General features: G+C 46.6%; 3 protein-coding genes across 3 annotated transcripts; 2 read left to right on the top strand and 1 right to left on the bottom strand.

The window, feature by feature from the left end:
• Positions 1–1,029: 1,029 nt before the first annotated feature.
• Positions 1,030–6,092, top strand: LOC131211975 (homocysteine-responsive endoplasmic reticulum-resident ubiquitin-like domain member 1 protein). Its single transcript, XM_058205676.1, has 4 exons — positions 1,030–1,309; positions 3,238–3,695; positions 3,774–4,445; positions 4,512–6,092. Exons 1-4 carry the CDS (start codon positions 1,184–1,186, stop codon positions 5,020–5,022), a joined length of 1,767 nt encoding a protein of 588 aa, XP_058061659.1. The 5' UTR covers positions 1,030–1,183; the 3' UTR covers positions 5,023–6,092.
• LOC131211976 (zinc finger CCCH domain-containing protein 15 homolog) lies at positions 5,670–7,945 on the bottom strand. Its single transcript, XM_058205677.1, has 4 exons — positions 7,783–7,945; positions 7,234–7,677; positions 6,681–7,172; positions 5,670–6,604 (listed from the first exon to the last, which is right to left on the bottom strand). Exons 1-4 carry the CDS (start codon positions 7,852–7,854, stop codon positions 6,365–6,367), a joined length of 1,248 nt encoding a protein of 415 aa, XP_058061660.1. The 5' UTR covers positions 7,855–7,945; the 3' UTR covers positions 5,670–6,364.
• A 174-nt stretch (positions 7,946–8,119) lies between these two features.
• Positions 8,120–12,231, top strand: LOC131209102 (uncharacterized). The gene is made up of 4 exons (XM_058202089.1): positions 8,120–8,955; positions 9,033–9,422; positions 9,487–9,681; positions 9,895–12,231. Exons 1-4 carry the CDS (start codon positions 8,729–8,731, stop codon positions 10,952–10,954), a joined length of 1,872 nt encoding a protein of 623 aa, XP_058058072.1. The 5' UTR covers positions 8,120–8,728; the 3' UTR covers positions 10,955–12,231.
• The last annotated feature ends 2,675 nt before the right edge of the window (positions 12,232–14,906 follow it).

Here is a 14,906-nt window from a genome sequence, read left to right as displayed (position 1 = left end):
CAGCCAACCTTCGCAGCAACGTGTAACTGTCAACGTAGCTGTCATTTGCTGGCTGCTCGTCAAACTCTCCACACGAAGTGTTGGACCAATTCCCAACCAATCCCATACAAACACGAACTTTCTCAATTTTGTTATCATTGCGAAACGCGAAGAAAGGCATTATTATCATCGAAAAGTGCATTTATACAGCTAGTGTTTAGCGTGTGTGCATCGGTGAACGGCCCGCCCTAGCCCCTGTGTGTTGTGGTGTGATTTCGTTGTAGCTCCTGCTCAGCGTCGAAAGTGTAGCCATAATCGCTGTAACGAAAGAAAGGAAAAAGAAAAACAACGAGCAAACACGTAATAGCGAACAGTACGGGACAAAACGGGAATTTTCGGTCCTACGAGATCCCCTCCATTTGCCAGCGTTGGCGTAAATTGTGGGCCCATCGCTCTGACCGGTCGACCCTGGTGAGCAGGAAGTCTAGCCGTGCGTGTTCCATTGGTTCATTTGTTAGTGCATAATAAGTACACCGTGAATCGGCCTCCAACCTCTGATACCGTGACCTCGCTGGGTATGAGAGCAAGACAAACTTTGTTTTCATGTCTAAATATAGCAGCTCTCTGAGGCAGAAAACTTAAAGCAGCTTGTAGGAAAACGTGTAAGTGTGAACGGATTTAGCTGAATTTTCTTGTCGCGAGTTTTCTACACCCCGCATCTTCGTATTGTGCAAAAACAGTGAACATACAGCAGCAAGGAGAAGCTTCCGAATCACTCCGGACAATTCTCCACGACCGGTTACAGGAACAAAGGCCGCAGCGTTTCTAATCAGACACTTACAATCAGTTACGCGGCCCGCAAGTGTGTCTGATTCGGAAGATTTCCAGCGATTCGCTGCTCGCAGAAATTACTCTACGCTAGTGTTGGGCTTCCAGTTCGGGAAGTGACAAAACAAACTAATCGAAAAGAACACACGACGGAGCCACAATAGAGAAAAAAACAAAAACTTCGTCAACGCAGTTGTGGTGGTATCTCAGTCGTCGCGAACGCAAAAAATATAGAATTCAAATTGCCCGATCACGACGATAACGTCATTGCGGCGCATTTTTTTCGTCGTCGGTTGTGATATACAATTCCGCAGTGCAATAAACATCCGTAGAACCATCTGGAGGTGGCCAGCTAAACAACCCGCTCCCGGTCACGATGGATGTTACTCTGATCGTGAAGGCGTCGAACCAGCAGTGCGAGGATCTGACCATCAAATGCGAACCTTCGTGGACGATCCGACGGCTGAAGGGCCATCTGACGGAGGTGTACCCCGGCAAACCGGTAAGCATCGCGGATTGCGAAACAGCCTGATTTGAACGTAATCATTCAACGTATGCTTAGCCATCATTCTGTTTTCTAGCTTTTGAGGATCTTTAGGCGTGGTTGCAACAGCCATCTAAAAATAATATCATTTTTGTGATTTTCCTCACACAACACATCTGTTGTGGCTATTAGCATCTGTTTTTTTTTTGTCACGATAATGATGATCACGATGCAAAAATGAATCGCCATTAGATTTGCTGCGGTGCTACCAGTGTGTCGATTACACGTGACCCGCCGCGAGCAATCGTCTATGGTGGACGGAATGAAATCAATCTAAACTGATCGCTCCCACTGGAACGTGGGATTGGGATTACAGGCACACACGCTAACTAGTTTGAGTTGCTTTAAAAGGGTTTGCACATAGTGTCTACTGACACAACAAACTGTTTCGAATGTGTTGAACACCATCCATTGGTCCACGTGTAACCTACATAAACAAAACAACCAGCTGCCCAAAGAAAGATGCTCTTGGGAATTTGGTTTGATGCTGGGTTTGATGATCTTCCTTCGCAGCTTTACTGCAAGTAAGTGTCCTCATTCGTAGAAATTTAAACGACAGGCTGCTCTGCCACAGTGCTTCGTTCATGACACCGATTGCATCATTCCGAACGCGTGTTTCGTTTGTCGAGACTCTTTATTGATTTACAGAGGCACTTCTCTATCAATTGACTGGCTGTTCAGAATTGAAACGAAGTTTAATGGTTTTTATATGTGCATAGAATACATTTTCGTTTGAAGTCAGCATAAGGTCAAGTTTAAAGTTTCCCTTAATGTAGCCACGCTTTGTTTGATTAAGCAGAAAAAGTTTTGATTTGAAAACATGTGTCCTTCGCATCTATTTGGGTGGAAATCGAAAATGCATGCAAAAAATCCTATAACCAGAACAATCGTAGCTCATTGGAAGTTGTTTGGCCTCGTCGCGGGGATGCGTATCATTTTGTGTCGGTATGATAATCAGTCCAAAGCGACAGGACGATGTTAGGTAGGTCACTCTGTGTTAAATTCTCATTTGCATCCGGCCCTGGTGTGCATTTTGGCAGAGTCATATTTTTTGATAAGCGAATTAAGCATTATTTTCTTCATTCATTAAAACTGTTCTGTCCATTTCGCTACTCAAGGTGCCGTGAAAATACATCGAAATATTAGCTGGCAAACATTGGTTGTCTCTGGTCCAACCCGCAAGAGTGAAACCTAAATGCAAAATTGTTGATCCTTCCATCACGGTTATCCTGTATGGATTTCTGAATGTTCATATTGGACATTTCTTGTTCATGTTTAACTTCAGTTTCAAATAAATTGGGATCAAACGACTACCACCATAAAACCCTCGAATTGAAAATAAATCCTCGGGGTGGTCTGCATGTAGCTGTACGTGGTTCGTCTACTTCGTAACAGTAGTATTGGTTCAATGATAAGAGAAATATAACCGACTTTTTTCCTTTCTGTGATATGGAGTACCTCCTGACGATGGGCTCAGTCGAAGAAGAGTGTGGGGGTTGGCAAAACATTTACAAATTATGATAACACTCGAGCAGAGACCAAGCGACGTACTTGGCACTATTTTTTGTGCTGTGCAATCATTTGAAAAAATAATGTTGTAAAACGTGCAGTTTTGCTGTGCTGTGTAGTGTTCATTTTTAAGCGTTAAATTTCTTAAAAGTTTAGTGTGAAAAGCACTGCATTTGCACAAAGAACCACATTTACTTTCTTATCAATCGAGTGATCCACAGTGACCACGTCAACATTTAAGTTTGCAGTCTGCAACTTGAGTCGCCGAATCCATATAAGGCGATGCCCAGTAGGGTGTTTTCTTGGCTTCTAAATTTAAATCGTACTCAAAAGGGAATTAACAATTTATTGAAATCATTTGTCTTTGTTTTCGATAGAATTCCGATGAGCAAAAGTTGATCTACTCAGGCCAGTTGCTCGGTGATAGCGTGGTACTCAAGGACGTCCTCCGGCAGTATGATGGCCAACAGGCGCACACAGTTCATCTAGTTTTCACGCCAAAGAATCACTGTTACAGTAGCAGTAGCAACATTGCCAGTAAAGCTCCCGCTACTAAAATGGCGGCGAATCAGAATCCATCAGCTAGCTGTTCTTCATCTACTGCCAATGTCGGTGCTACTTCTGCTCGCGGTGTCAGTGAAGACTCTGGATCACTAGCCTCGCAGGAACGTGAAAGCGCAGGTTCGTCGATCGACAATGGAGGGCTTCGCCAGCGCATGACCAGACCTACGCTACGAACGCTTCCTGGGACATCCGCCCTAATGGAGGAAACGGCAGCCCTGCACAGTTTCGTGCAGCATACCTACATGCAGTACCTCAACCAATACATTAATCTGTAAGCGCGATCATCACTAAGTTTATTCTGACCAACCACCAAAGTAAACTTTTGCTATTTTCGTTTTTGTTATTGTAGAATAAATTCCGGACAGAGCAATGTGAACGCTTATGCTCCATCCGGAGTCCCTTTGGCAAACGCTTCGCTCGAAACTTCTACAGCGACGATAGCAACAGCTCCAGCTGTGGTTCCTGCACTCAGCCAACCTGTCGCGCCTGGGCCATTTACCAACTTCCCGTCAGTCTACTATCCCTGTATGATGCCCGCTGGAGCGCTGCCTTCTGGCAGTAGCATTCCTGCGGCGATGAGCGCCGCAGGAACACAGCCTGTAGTTGCGGCTTCCAGTTTTCTTACACCCTCCATTCCCAATCCAGCACCAAGTTCATCCTCGTTAGGATCACCGACCGCTGCAACGACCAACCAACAGGTTTCTTTGACCAGCAGCACCAGCAGTTCGCCATCCGGCGTCTCGCCGACGGCGCCAGCCGCTGATGAGGCTCCAACAGTGGCGACAACTCCAGCACAGCAGGTGCCTGCACAAGACCAAGGCGTTGCGGATGCTCCTGATGCTGCAGCTGCTCGGGGTCAACGCCGTTTCCCGAATATCGTGGTAGAAGAGCAGGAAAACAACGATTGGCTTGATGTGTTTTTCAGCATGTGCCGAGTCGGCATACTGATGACGGTCATTTACGTTTACTCTTCACCAATGCGCTGTTTCACCGTGTTGATGATCGGTGTGATGTTGTACTTGTAAGTATACACTAGGTAAACATGAGGAAGAGTTAGTTTTAACAGTGGTTCTTTTTACTTTTGCAGGAAAAAGCATCTCGATCGTCTTTCGCAAGCGGTGGATAGGCGAGGGGCCGATGCTCCTCAGCCGGCGGCTGCAGGTGATCAGCAAAATAATAACGTACCTGGAGGGGCTCCGCAAGAGCAGCGGATCGAACAGACAACTGCTGAAGAACAACCAGTGGTAGACAATTCGTCGGATTCACTTACGGCAGAATCCCTCGAGCAAAGTTCGAACGTTAGAGAAGACGATGTATCTGCATCGAACATTGCCGCCACGTCATCAACGAGCAACAACGGCAGCCGCAGTCCTTCTATCATGCCTCGTCCACGCACCGGTCCGGCAGCCGCCAACAGCAGGGCAACGGAAGGCTCTGCCGCCGCACAGCAAGCAGCACCGGTTGGCAGTGAGCTGGCCAACTTGGAACAACCTGCTACTGAAGGACAGCGAATGACTTTGAATGACATGACGTCTTTCCTCGGGACGCTTGTGATAACGTTTTTCACCTCAATTATCCCGGACACTCCGGCGGCGTAAAGAAACCAAGAGGAACAGTAAAAGGCAAATTGCCAGCCAACCGGATCTAGCTTTGTATAGACTTTTTGCTTCACTATTGCGCAGTTTCCTGCACATGTAGATGATGGATGTTCAAAAACGAAACGGAGTTAAAGGAAATTGTTGAGCACCATCCAATGTTGTGTTTATTGATGTCTTGAAGACACTTTTTCGAAGCGCCCATTGTTGTTTTGTTTTAGTTTTTTTTCTATTTCCGCTTAATATTCGGTCGGTTAAGCGTTCCGGCGGTAGTGAGCAGCAACGTAAACATTTATTAAACTAAATTAATCCACACCGCAGCACGGTGGACGGTGCTAGAAAGACTACCATTTACAAACAAACCAGAGTTCGTCACATCGTCACTGTACGCGTTTGGGACAGCTTCCCGCTGGGAGGGAACGCGGTTATCGATGATAAAAATAATCAAGAAGGTAGCCCCAACTATATTAGATTAAGGTGGCGCATGACGTTGTCGAAAGGGACACGCATATGTATCAATGGTGAAAAGTGTATCTGTGACCGTCTGAGCTGGGATCGTCAAAGGTTACGGCTTTAATGTAAGTGTATAACAGTGTAGAAGTTGATCGTTAGTATGGTTTGAATAAAAAGAAAATCACCAATTCACTCGCAAATGATCAAAAAACAAAAGAGAAAATGGCCGGTCCTCTCACATTATTTTACTTGCTTTTCCTTGCTTTATTGTATTATTCCGCTCCCTCTCTAGAGTACTGTTATGTGTTGAGATGCTTAGAAGAACCGTTTTGGGACTAAACGCTTCAATCCCTTTCCTCAGTATTATTCTTTAGCAGCTCCGACACACGACGTGAAGAATAGCGTAAAAACTCGAACGCGAAAAGGCGAAAACGATACATACAAAGTTAAGGCTATGAATTAACCATTTTATCATTGAAGATAAACTGAAACTGTTTATGCTGTGTTCATTAGAGTTGTTGATCCGAGCCTTCTCAATAAAGAACTAGAAAGGTGAGTAAAGCATTGTGTGTAAAGAGGGACAGCTAATTGTTAAACAGACACTTTAAAATGAACACCTATCGTAGATACGAGGATGTGTGTTACAATAAACTTTATTCATGTATCCGCAACGTGCCCAGCCTGGTCCTTTAATCCGAGTGGCTGTCACATTTGTGTTGAGTGAAAACGTGTTTTGTCGTTATAATTTAATATTAAAATTATTATTTCGTTGCGGCTCGTGTGCTGCTACCGCGACGAAATTTGCCACGCGACAAAACGAGTACCTTCAACAGAACAAGAGGATTGACACAGTTGTTGGGTTGTGCTTTGCAGTGTTTCAACAGTTGACTTGTCACGACTTTTCGCTCGTTTCGTCCGACTCTCCTCCATCGTCTTCGTCCTCATCGTCCTCGTCATCGCTAAGATCATCATCCAGACCTTCGAGGTCTTCTTCGAGGAAAAGGTTTTCGTTAATTGGGGCAGCATCGGAAACGGTAGCATCTTCGGCTGAGGTACGCGCTGCCGCCTCGGCTGCCCCTGCGGCCATTTTTTCCCAGCGATCTATGTCCGCTACCGTTCCCGTATCGTCCACCTGCAGAGAAACGTGGAAAGGTGCAAAGTTTAAGTGTTGGTACAATGAAGAGATTTCACTCGATCATGGCGCTTACATCTTTGATCGACAGCGAGAGCATATTCAAATCGAGCTCCTTGTATTCGGTAGTGTCGTCGTCGTCCTCATTGCGGCCGTACGATTCGATGGCCGCTTCGCCTTCGTCGACGCCGTAGTCGATCAGTTCTGGGTTGAAGCTGAACATCTCGCGACCAGAAAGACCATTCTGTCGACCGGCCTTGAAATCGCTGCGCTTACGATCCTCCTCTTTCTGCAGTTTGTCCTTCTTTTCCTGAATCTTGCGTTTCTTCCAGGCGAGGAAAGTTTCCAGCGTGACGCGCGTTTGGTTCGCCCCGAGTGCGGCTCGCTCGCGCTCGATCAAATCGACCAACGATATCTCTTCTTTTGACGCTTCAGCCTTCTTTTTATCTTTCTTCAGTACATAGCCAGGTGGCAGGGCGTGTCGGTAGATGCACTTATCGCCGTTGGGACATTCCCAAAACCACCCGTACAGTGAACGTTCCACGGCATCCAGGAAATATTTGCAGATCTACCAAAATCAGCGAAGAAGTAAGGATCCAGAGTGTGATGATGGAGTGTACCATACTTACGATCGTCGTAGTGGGCATTGTTTTGTCTTTTCCATGCTTCTTGGCAACCACCTCGGACAGCTTCTCCTCAGTCCAGTTCTCGATCGTATCGTTGGCGTCGGCATCGCGCATATCGAAGTGAATGGAACGCTTTTCGGATTTCCGTTCAACGGCTAGATCGTGCGAAAACTTGCACCTATCGCCTTTTGTACAGGTGCCTTGCTTGAAAAAGGCACATAGCACCGACTTCGGGTCAGCGCCGACCTCGAGCTTTTGTGTCGCTACCGGTTTGAACAGTTTGGCCAGCTCCTTCTGTTCCTTCAGCTTCTTCTCCTTCTCCTCCTTCTTTGCATTCACATTCGTCACTAGGTTATGTTGTCCGCCGCTCTTGACTTGCTTCTCTACTTGCGAGATAAACTTCTGTTGCTTTGCACCTTTTTTGTTCTTCAAACCGAATGTTTTATCCTGCAAGCCGGGAGGGGATTGAAGGCAGAAACTATTAGCTACTTACAGCGGAATCCTTCACGGTTTTAGTGCACGGCATTCGTGCCATCATCTGGCGGTACGTACCTCAATGATTTTTTCCTTCTTCTTAGCTTCGGTTTTCTTGGAAGCCGCAGCTGGCGCTTTCTTGGGCGGCATCTTCGTGGTTGATTGCTGATCTGGTTGACTCCCTTACTTTAGTGCCGCTTTGCGTACGGTGATAACTGTGGGAAAAAATTTAGTGGCCACGACCGAAAGGATCGAAAGGAAAATCAGACACATTGGTTTTGACACTTTCTTGTCAACTCGACTTTGACACTCCTCGCTCGAACTGTCATCGGAAAAACTCCCGAAAGTGTGTGTTGTTAATTCTGCTTATAGTTCTCGCTGCGCTCCGAAGATAAGCTAAATTCTGCCAGTAAAAACCACAGATGGAGTTGAATGTTGAAGCTTTCAGCGATTTGCTTACCGTTGTTCCCGTTTGGAGTTAGTTCGAGTGTTTTTGTTTGTCAAAGTGTCAGACATTGTACCCAGTTCCTAGCGCACGATTTGTACGAAGAGATAATATAATCATCATCATACTTGGATCACGAAAAAGGATGAAACCGGGCACAAAACGTCGACGGTCGATTTTTCCACTCGCTACTCGGCGCCCATGAGCGAGCGCAAGCTTTTTCCGCGGCGAAATGTGTCAGCTTTCTGTGTTGCGCTGGTCCAACTTTTGTAGCAAGCGCAACGATGGCGATTATTGATCGCTCGGAGAGCAAAATGTGAGGCCCTTGCCCTGATATGGTTCTATGTTGTGCGGAATGGTTCTTTGAGTAAAGCAGTGCTCTGGGCCGCGTGTGGATTACGTTTCATGCAGTGCATCTTCGCCCGTCGCTAAGCGGCCAACAGTAATTGAATCGCGGTAGCGGTAGGAACATTAAAAACCTATACGTTCTTAAGCGGTCCGAAAGCTAGAATCGTGTTTTTGGTCGCAAGGAGCGGAAGAGAAAAAGCAGCAGGAAGTTAGAGCGCGTATGGTTGTAAGATGGATGTCGACTCGCCGAATGCGCTCAAACGTTGCTCCAGTGCACCACAAATAAACAATCTTCTTGCAACGTCCACCGTGGGGGTACAACCGATGGAAGAAGGCCAATCGCAGCCGGCAGCGAGCAGCCTGCAGCATCATCAGGCATCGGGAGCGTCGGAAGTAAACGCAGTGGGTATGCTGAATTCGGCCATCACCTACCAAGTGTCACCACAAACCGGTTCCAGGTAAGATGCCATCAACTGTTTGATCACACCCCAGCACCGGGAATCTGTTCTCTAAGCAGGAATTGTCCTTTCCGTAGAGAATCACTTCCGACGTCATTTTCTAACATCTTTACGCCGCGTGTCCGCCGTTTTTCCGCCAGCTTTAACCCCCTGGCGGTCATTTCGAACGGTGGCGCGAGCCCCGGGCGCAGCGGTACGTCTGGCCGAAGGCTCACACCCCGAATATCGCAACTTCGGCAGGAAGAGTGCGCCGACGTGAGCAATAGCCGTGAGGTGAACCATGAGAGGGAAGTCCACTCGGCGATGCAGATGTCACAAAGCTATGAAGATCTGACGCTGGTGGCCGAAAACTGGTCATTCACAGCAACTGGTTCGTCCGTCAAGATGAACGAAGAATTACAGAACCCATTGCACGTCGCGTTGCCTACGCTGGGGTCTACCTGCTGCTCTAGTCCTTCGCCCACCAGGTAAGCAGTACACGGTGGGAGCATCGAGTGTACCGTTCTAATTTGACATTCCGTTCCATTTCAGCCGTGGTGGCATCACGCTCCAGTATCCAACCACTTCGCCGTCGCCAACACGAAAATTTGTCACACGCCGATCCATGTCACCGTGTCCACTGCGTCCCAGTCCGCTTTCGACAGTGAAGCGAAAGATAAACGACCAGGAGGAGCATTATGGTAACTGCTATTCGCCCCCACCGAAGAAAATATTCACCTCAGAACGGTAAGTCGCTTGCCGGTTTCGGTTTTCGTCTATTCCATACCTTTTTCCTCTAACGAATCGTGACCGTGCCATGACGTGTGCGAGCGTGTTATCAGAAATGGTGCCAGCAGGGGCGTCACCCACTGCCTGATAGCACGTTGGTAGAGTACCACTTGCAACGCAATGGATTTTGCAGTTCTTACATAGCGAAACGTTTCATTTTCTCTCTTTTAGTGGATCTTCTCCAGTTTGCCAAACGCCCTCTCCCTCGCCGATTTGTGCGAGTCCCGACTCGTCGACGACGTCGTTCGAGAATGGTAGCAACAATGTCATCGCACATCCGAGCGGCACATTTCCCTTAGTCTCGACCTCCAGTGGCCGTGTAACACCAAAGTTTTTCCTCTCCAAACTGTCCGGAATACCAGGACCGGGAGCAACGCACTGTCTAGCGCTACCGTTCGGCATCCCATCCGGACCAGCTATGCATTTTGGGGTCGGTGGTAGTAGCGGTGGAAGTAGTAGCAGCAGCCAGTGCACCACACCGACAGGCATCAATCCGGGTATGGGAGGTCCTAACATGTGCTCGAATGTGGATTTGCCATCGTCTTCGGTGTCCTCCGAGCAAACTGGTCCTCCAAATACTGCTACATTGATGATGGATTGTGGGGTAAGCAGTAGCAGTAGCAGTAGCAGCAGTGAGTGCCGCGACACTATGATGGAAGTCAGCCATTCGGAAACAGGTGAGGCGCTGACAGCTAAACTGACCACAGGACAGGGAAAGAAAGTTGACGGAGGAACTAAGATGAAAGAATCGGTAGATGGAGAATTGGCTGCTGCCATGTGTTTGACGGTGTCGAACAGGGGAGAACCGACCGACCGACAGGTCCTGTCGGCCGTCATTGGTAACGGACGGGAGCTTCGCGAGCAGCTACTTAAGACTGCCCTCGATCAGGAAGCGACTCTGGGAAGCTGCAACAGCAACAGCAGCAATAGTAGCATTAACAGCATCGCCAGCAGTCAAGGGGGCTGCGTGATCAATGACAGCAGTAACTACAGTGCCAACAGTAGCCTAAGTCGCGTCGGTCGCACCATTGCTGACGGCAGTTCTGCCAGCAACGCAACTGGCACGGGCGCTGCCATCGATAGTAGCAGCAGCAACAGCAGCAGTAGTAGTTGCGTTTCGGAAAGTTCCTCCATTGTAGGGGCTGCTGCCACCTCGGCGGTGGCTACAATTTGCCCACAGTTGTCCTCGTTCCCGCGGATGGGCAGTCTGACGGAGATTGCCGAATCGTGAAGCGCAAACAAGCCAACAACCAAAGCAGCTAAGAATGGCTACCCGGCGTTCTCGTGCAGGAGCATAGGACACATTAGTGGGTGACCTGGAGCATAGGAACGTAGTGGGGTAGCGTGGACAATAATGGGATTATTTCTAGCGAGGTCTGCGGGGGTAAGTAAAAAGGGCGGCAGTGGCGTCATCTCGCTAACCAGCTGCTAATGGCCTCGTCGAGTGGCAGCATCATAGGGTTTAAGTTTACATAGTACGCTTAGGAGCTAAAGTAAAAGGCCATTTATGGGACTGAATGTCGTGAATGTTCTTAATTGCGATAGTCATCTTTATCAATGTTCTAGTTGGAAGAAATAGGTAGTGCGACGCGAGGACATACCTTTCGGTCTTGATTTTTGTGGTCTTGAAATCACTTTGTTTCCCCTTTATTGGACAGCCAATATTCCCAACCACTTGCTGTGTTATGTGTAGAAGAATGAATTTTGTTTAAACTTTTCGTTTTTCATAGTTCGCCACGCAGGGGACGTTAATAATGTTTGTCTTTAAGTGATTTAGTGTAAGGATGCGCTTGGGGCGAATGCTTCAAGTTAAAACTGTTTGGGAATTGTACGTGTGTCTGATGTGAGCGCATTAATGATACAAATGACCCGTTTTTCGTTTGTGAACACCTGTAGAGAACTGATTGTAGGGCGCGTATGTGGGAATGGCCCAGTGCACTGTTTGAACGTCTATCGAAAGGAATAGTATTGTGGAAGACGCTGAAGCTTATTCGGTCTGATTCGTTTGGCCATGTAGAGCATAGGCTATCGTAGGGCCACGAGCCGACGGATACAGCAGAAAGTCAAAGTCTAGACTGGAGTTAACGATAATTTGCCAATAGCAAGCAAAGAGTAACGCTATCGGAAGTAAGTATTTGAAGTGAAGCAAAACATATCCTTTTTCGGTACGGTAAGGTAATCGTTCCTGTGCATGTGTTACAATCAATTTGCATGTTGCTAATTACTGTTTTGGTTATTCTTGCAAATATACTCAACTTGAGCGAGTATCGAGCGTCGGTTTAAGATTGAATAGCAACGAAGAAGCCAATCTAATATTGTGGGAACGTTCCGATACTGCGGCTTTTCTTCCTTCGCGCTACCCTCTGAATTAGCAGTAGTTATCCTGCATTTCCATGGCGGTTTAGCTGATATTAGCGATATTAGAGAAGTCAGCAAAATTGTGAGAAGAGAAAAGGTAAAAAGAACCCGAATTCAATCAATAATTAGTAACTCTTCATAATTCATAAATCACGAATAAATTCAGTAATCTTACGTAATGAAAATTGTTTTATCTATTTATTTGTTTCCCTTTTCAGCTGCCAGGACGGGCATGAAGCGCTTATAAAGGTGAATGTTTGTATGAACGTTGCTCATCGTTGTCTTTGGCAAGGATTAATTGAAACAATTATGCACACTCATGGCGCTCCTTATGGTACGCATAATGATTGGTCGGGAATTGATTTCTATTAAATTCAATCGAACATCTATTGGCCGTAACGCGCACTATGCCGCAGCTTGCTGAATAATGACGACCGCGATTGTTCTATCAGCACTTCGCACTTCCTTCTTCCGTGCCACGGTGTTCGATTCGATGCAATTTATATTCTCACGGCCCTGTCACATCCTGTGCCGTAAATCGTATTTATCATTCGCGCGATAAATTTTCCTCTTGCAATCATTATCCGGCACTGCCATCAATGACCGGTTTGCGTATCGCCACCGTGAAACTAGGCCAGGACGTCGGGAGGTTGCAAATTTTGGCCTCCTAAACGGGGTAATTCTTCCGCTGCTATACCGCCACAATCGGTGAAGGTGTGAAGGTATTCATCCGTTCTCACCGACACTCCCTGACCACCGATTTTAAAAGCCATAAAAGGGTGGCCACCCTTTTTGCACGATGCACGAAATTAAGGGCGGTGGAAAAGTGGGAGGAATTAATCGACGGTGCGTATGATAAATGGACGAGCTTCGCGATTCCGGTCCTAGCCGCGATTATTATTGCGACCGGTTTCGAGTATGTTTACGCTCCCTGTTCTTTGTTGTGTTCCTGTACGCTCTGTTCCCTGTTGGTTCACTCTGTTGGGACGGCTGGGAATTATTTCGATTTCTGTCACTGGTGCCGAATTGGTGAATTATTTATTAATGAAAACAAATGCCTTTAGCTGAAATGCCGTAGCCAAGAGAAATTCGCGGTGCTAAACAACGAAGGCCCAAGGGCGTTCGCGCTCGATGCCGGATCGGGGGACTGATGGTGCAAGCAAACGGCTTATTCCAGCTCCGAATGCGAGTGTCATCCGTTGTTGAAATATGTGATACCGGAGCATTAAAAGTTATTTGCTCGTTTTATATTGGAACGACGGAATGGCTGCAAATGGCTCCGAAACGTTGGAAGAAAACCTGAATTGATTCATAGATTTTTCTTTAAAATGCCGAAATTCATATAACAGTAGCAGTTGACAAATTTATGACAAACCGGTTTAAATATTTTGTTCTTTTTGAAAAAATATCGGTGGTTTCAACGAGTTTTTTATGTCTTAACATGAATGTCATTTTGAATATATTTTAAACTAGCTGGAAAGATAGATAGACTTCAAATCCAACCCGTCCAAACCATCGGAGTCATTTTTCATTTATTCTACTTTTCGTAAAAGAAATTGTTCTTTGTTGTTTTCCACCCGCCATCCTTAAACAATTTACTCGTAGCTTTAAGCTTACCTTATTTACCCGTAGCGTAGCTTACAAACAAATGCATCCCTTCGGATTCGACCTCGCACTTGTTGAGGTATATTCTGTCTGAGCCATTCTCTAAGCCTAAGGTTATGGGAAAAAAGCTTGGTTATAAGGACTTTATGCTTGGTACGCTGTTCGATACAAAGTTCCCGGAATGCTTCTTGCCTTTGGTTGTTTTGTTTTATTACATCTACCACGCTAACGGCTGAGATGTCGGGAAGCACATTTTCTCGTTCTCTGGCCGTTTGCACTTTTGACCCATTTCGGTTCTTTAGGTTGTTTTTAATTTTTATTTCCCCCGATTTTGTATCGAACGAAGTAACGATGGAACGACTCCACTTTTTACCCCACTTATTGATTTTCCAATAATCATGTTTTACAGATTCTCCGTCATTTTACCCGGGACTGGTAGTTCAGCCTGATTTAGATGGGCACCAAGTCTTATCTCGATCAACGTGTTTGCTCTGGAGTCAGTGTGCTATTCGCGCTTTTCCGGGCACGCCAGATTAGCGTCTAGAGGACGTTTACTTCCTGGTTTGGCGTATGTTCTCGTTTTACAGTCACGACCACCGCCGGCATTACCGTGTTTCACTCATCTCGGTTGCAGAAGTTTTTTCGTGGTGTAGTAAAAATTCAATTTATTTTCTCGCTCCGTAACCCGCTGGGGATGGATTTCGTTTCTCTTCGATCTCTCCGGACGCTAGTTTCGATGAAGCAAAACCAACGCCGGAAGTACATCACTCTTTGCCATTCTTGGACCCGAAGTGTGATCAGTAGTACGTTACGTTCGTCAGTTAAGACGACAAAGTTTCGCTAAAAAAACGCGGCGTTCTTGCGCACGATTCTCGCAGACCCCCTTTAGATGCCAGTTTTACGGCAGACAGTTGTTAAATGTATGCATTGTTTCTGGATCCCAACTCCAACTCCTGGCATCCGGTGTGATAGCGGTGCTTTTATGTTTTATGCGCCATCTAGCCAGCTGTTTATGTTCGCGCTCGTGAAAGTTTGCGCTTCGTGCCTGGCGCTGACACCATGTGGGCAAGAAGTTTCGTGTTCGTTCTGCGTTCTTTGACATCTGTTCTAGAATAGTTTCTTTTTCAGCATGGGTTTGGAGAAAAAAGACTTGGAGCCACCAGGATTAAGTGAAGCAAAATTAGAGTAAAGTTTTTGTGACTTTCGCGCAAGTTCTAGCC

This window comes from Anopheles bellator, chromosome 2 (assembly GCF_943735745.2).
Source record: "Anopheles bellator chromosome 2, idAnoBellAS_SP24_06.2, whole genome shotgun sequence".
Taxonomy (NCBI): Eukaryota; Metazoa; Arthropoda; class Insecta; order Diptera; family Culicidae; genus Anopheles; species Anopheles bellator.
This window is presented reverse-complemented; position numbering and strand designations above follow the sequence as displayed.

Bases quoted from the DNA above. Each gene is read 5' to 3' on its own strand.
- LOC131211976 (XM_058205677.1), bottom strand. From the start codon at position 7,854: ATGCCGCCCAAGAAAGCGCCAGCTGCGGCTTCCAAGAAAACCGAAGCT. The intron at 7,173-7,233 runs GTAAGTATGGTA...TGATTTTGGTAG, and splicing joins CAATGCCCACTACGACGATC to ATCTGCAAATATTTCCTGGA. The intron at 6,605-6,680 runs GTAAGCGCCATG...GTTTCTCTGCAG, and splicing joins TCTCGCTGTCGATCAAAGAT to GTGGACGATACGGGAACGGT.
- LOC131211975 (XM_058205676.1), top strand. From the start codon at position 1,184: ATGGATGTTACTCTGATCGTGAAGGCGTCGAACCAGCAGTGCGAGGAT. The intron at 1,310-3,237 runs GTAAGCATCGCG...TGTTTTCGATAG, and splicing joins AGGTGTACCCCGGCAAACCG to AATTCCGATGAGCAAAAGTT. The intron at 4,446-4,511 runs GTAAGTATACAC...TTACTTTTGCAG, and splicing joins ATCGGTGTGATGTTGTACTT to GAAAAAGCATCTCGATCGTC.
- LOC131209102 (XM_058202089.1), top strand. From the start codon at position 8,729: ATGGATGTCGACTCGCCGAATGCGCTCAAACGTTGCTCCAGTGCACCA. The intron at 9,423-9,486 runs GTAAGCAGTACA...GTTCCATTTCAG, and splicing joins TCTAGTCCTTCGCCCACCAG to CCGTGGTGGCATCACGCTCC. The intron at 9,682-9,894 runs GTAAGTCGCTTG...TCTCTCTTTTAG, and splicing joins AAAATATTCACCTCAGAACG to TGGATCTTCTCCAGTTTGCC.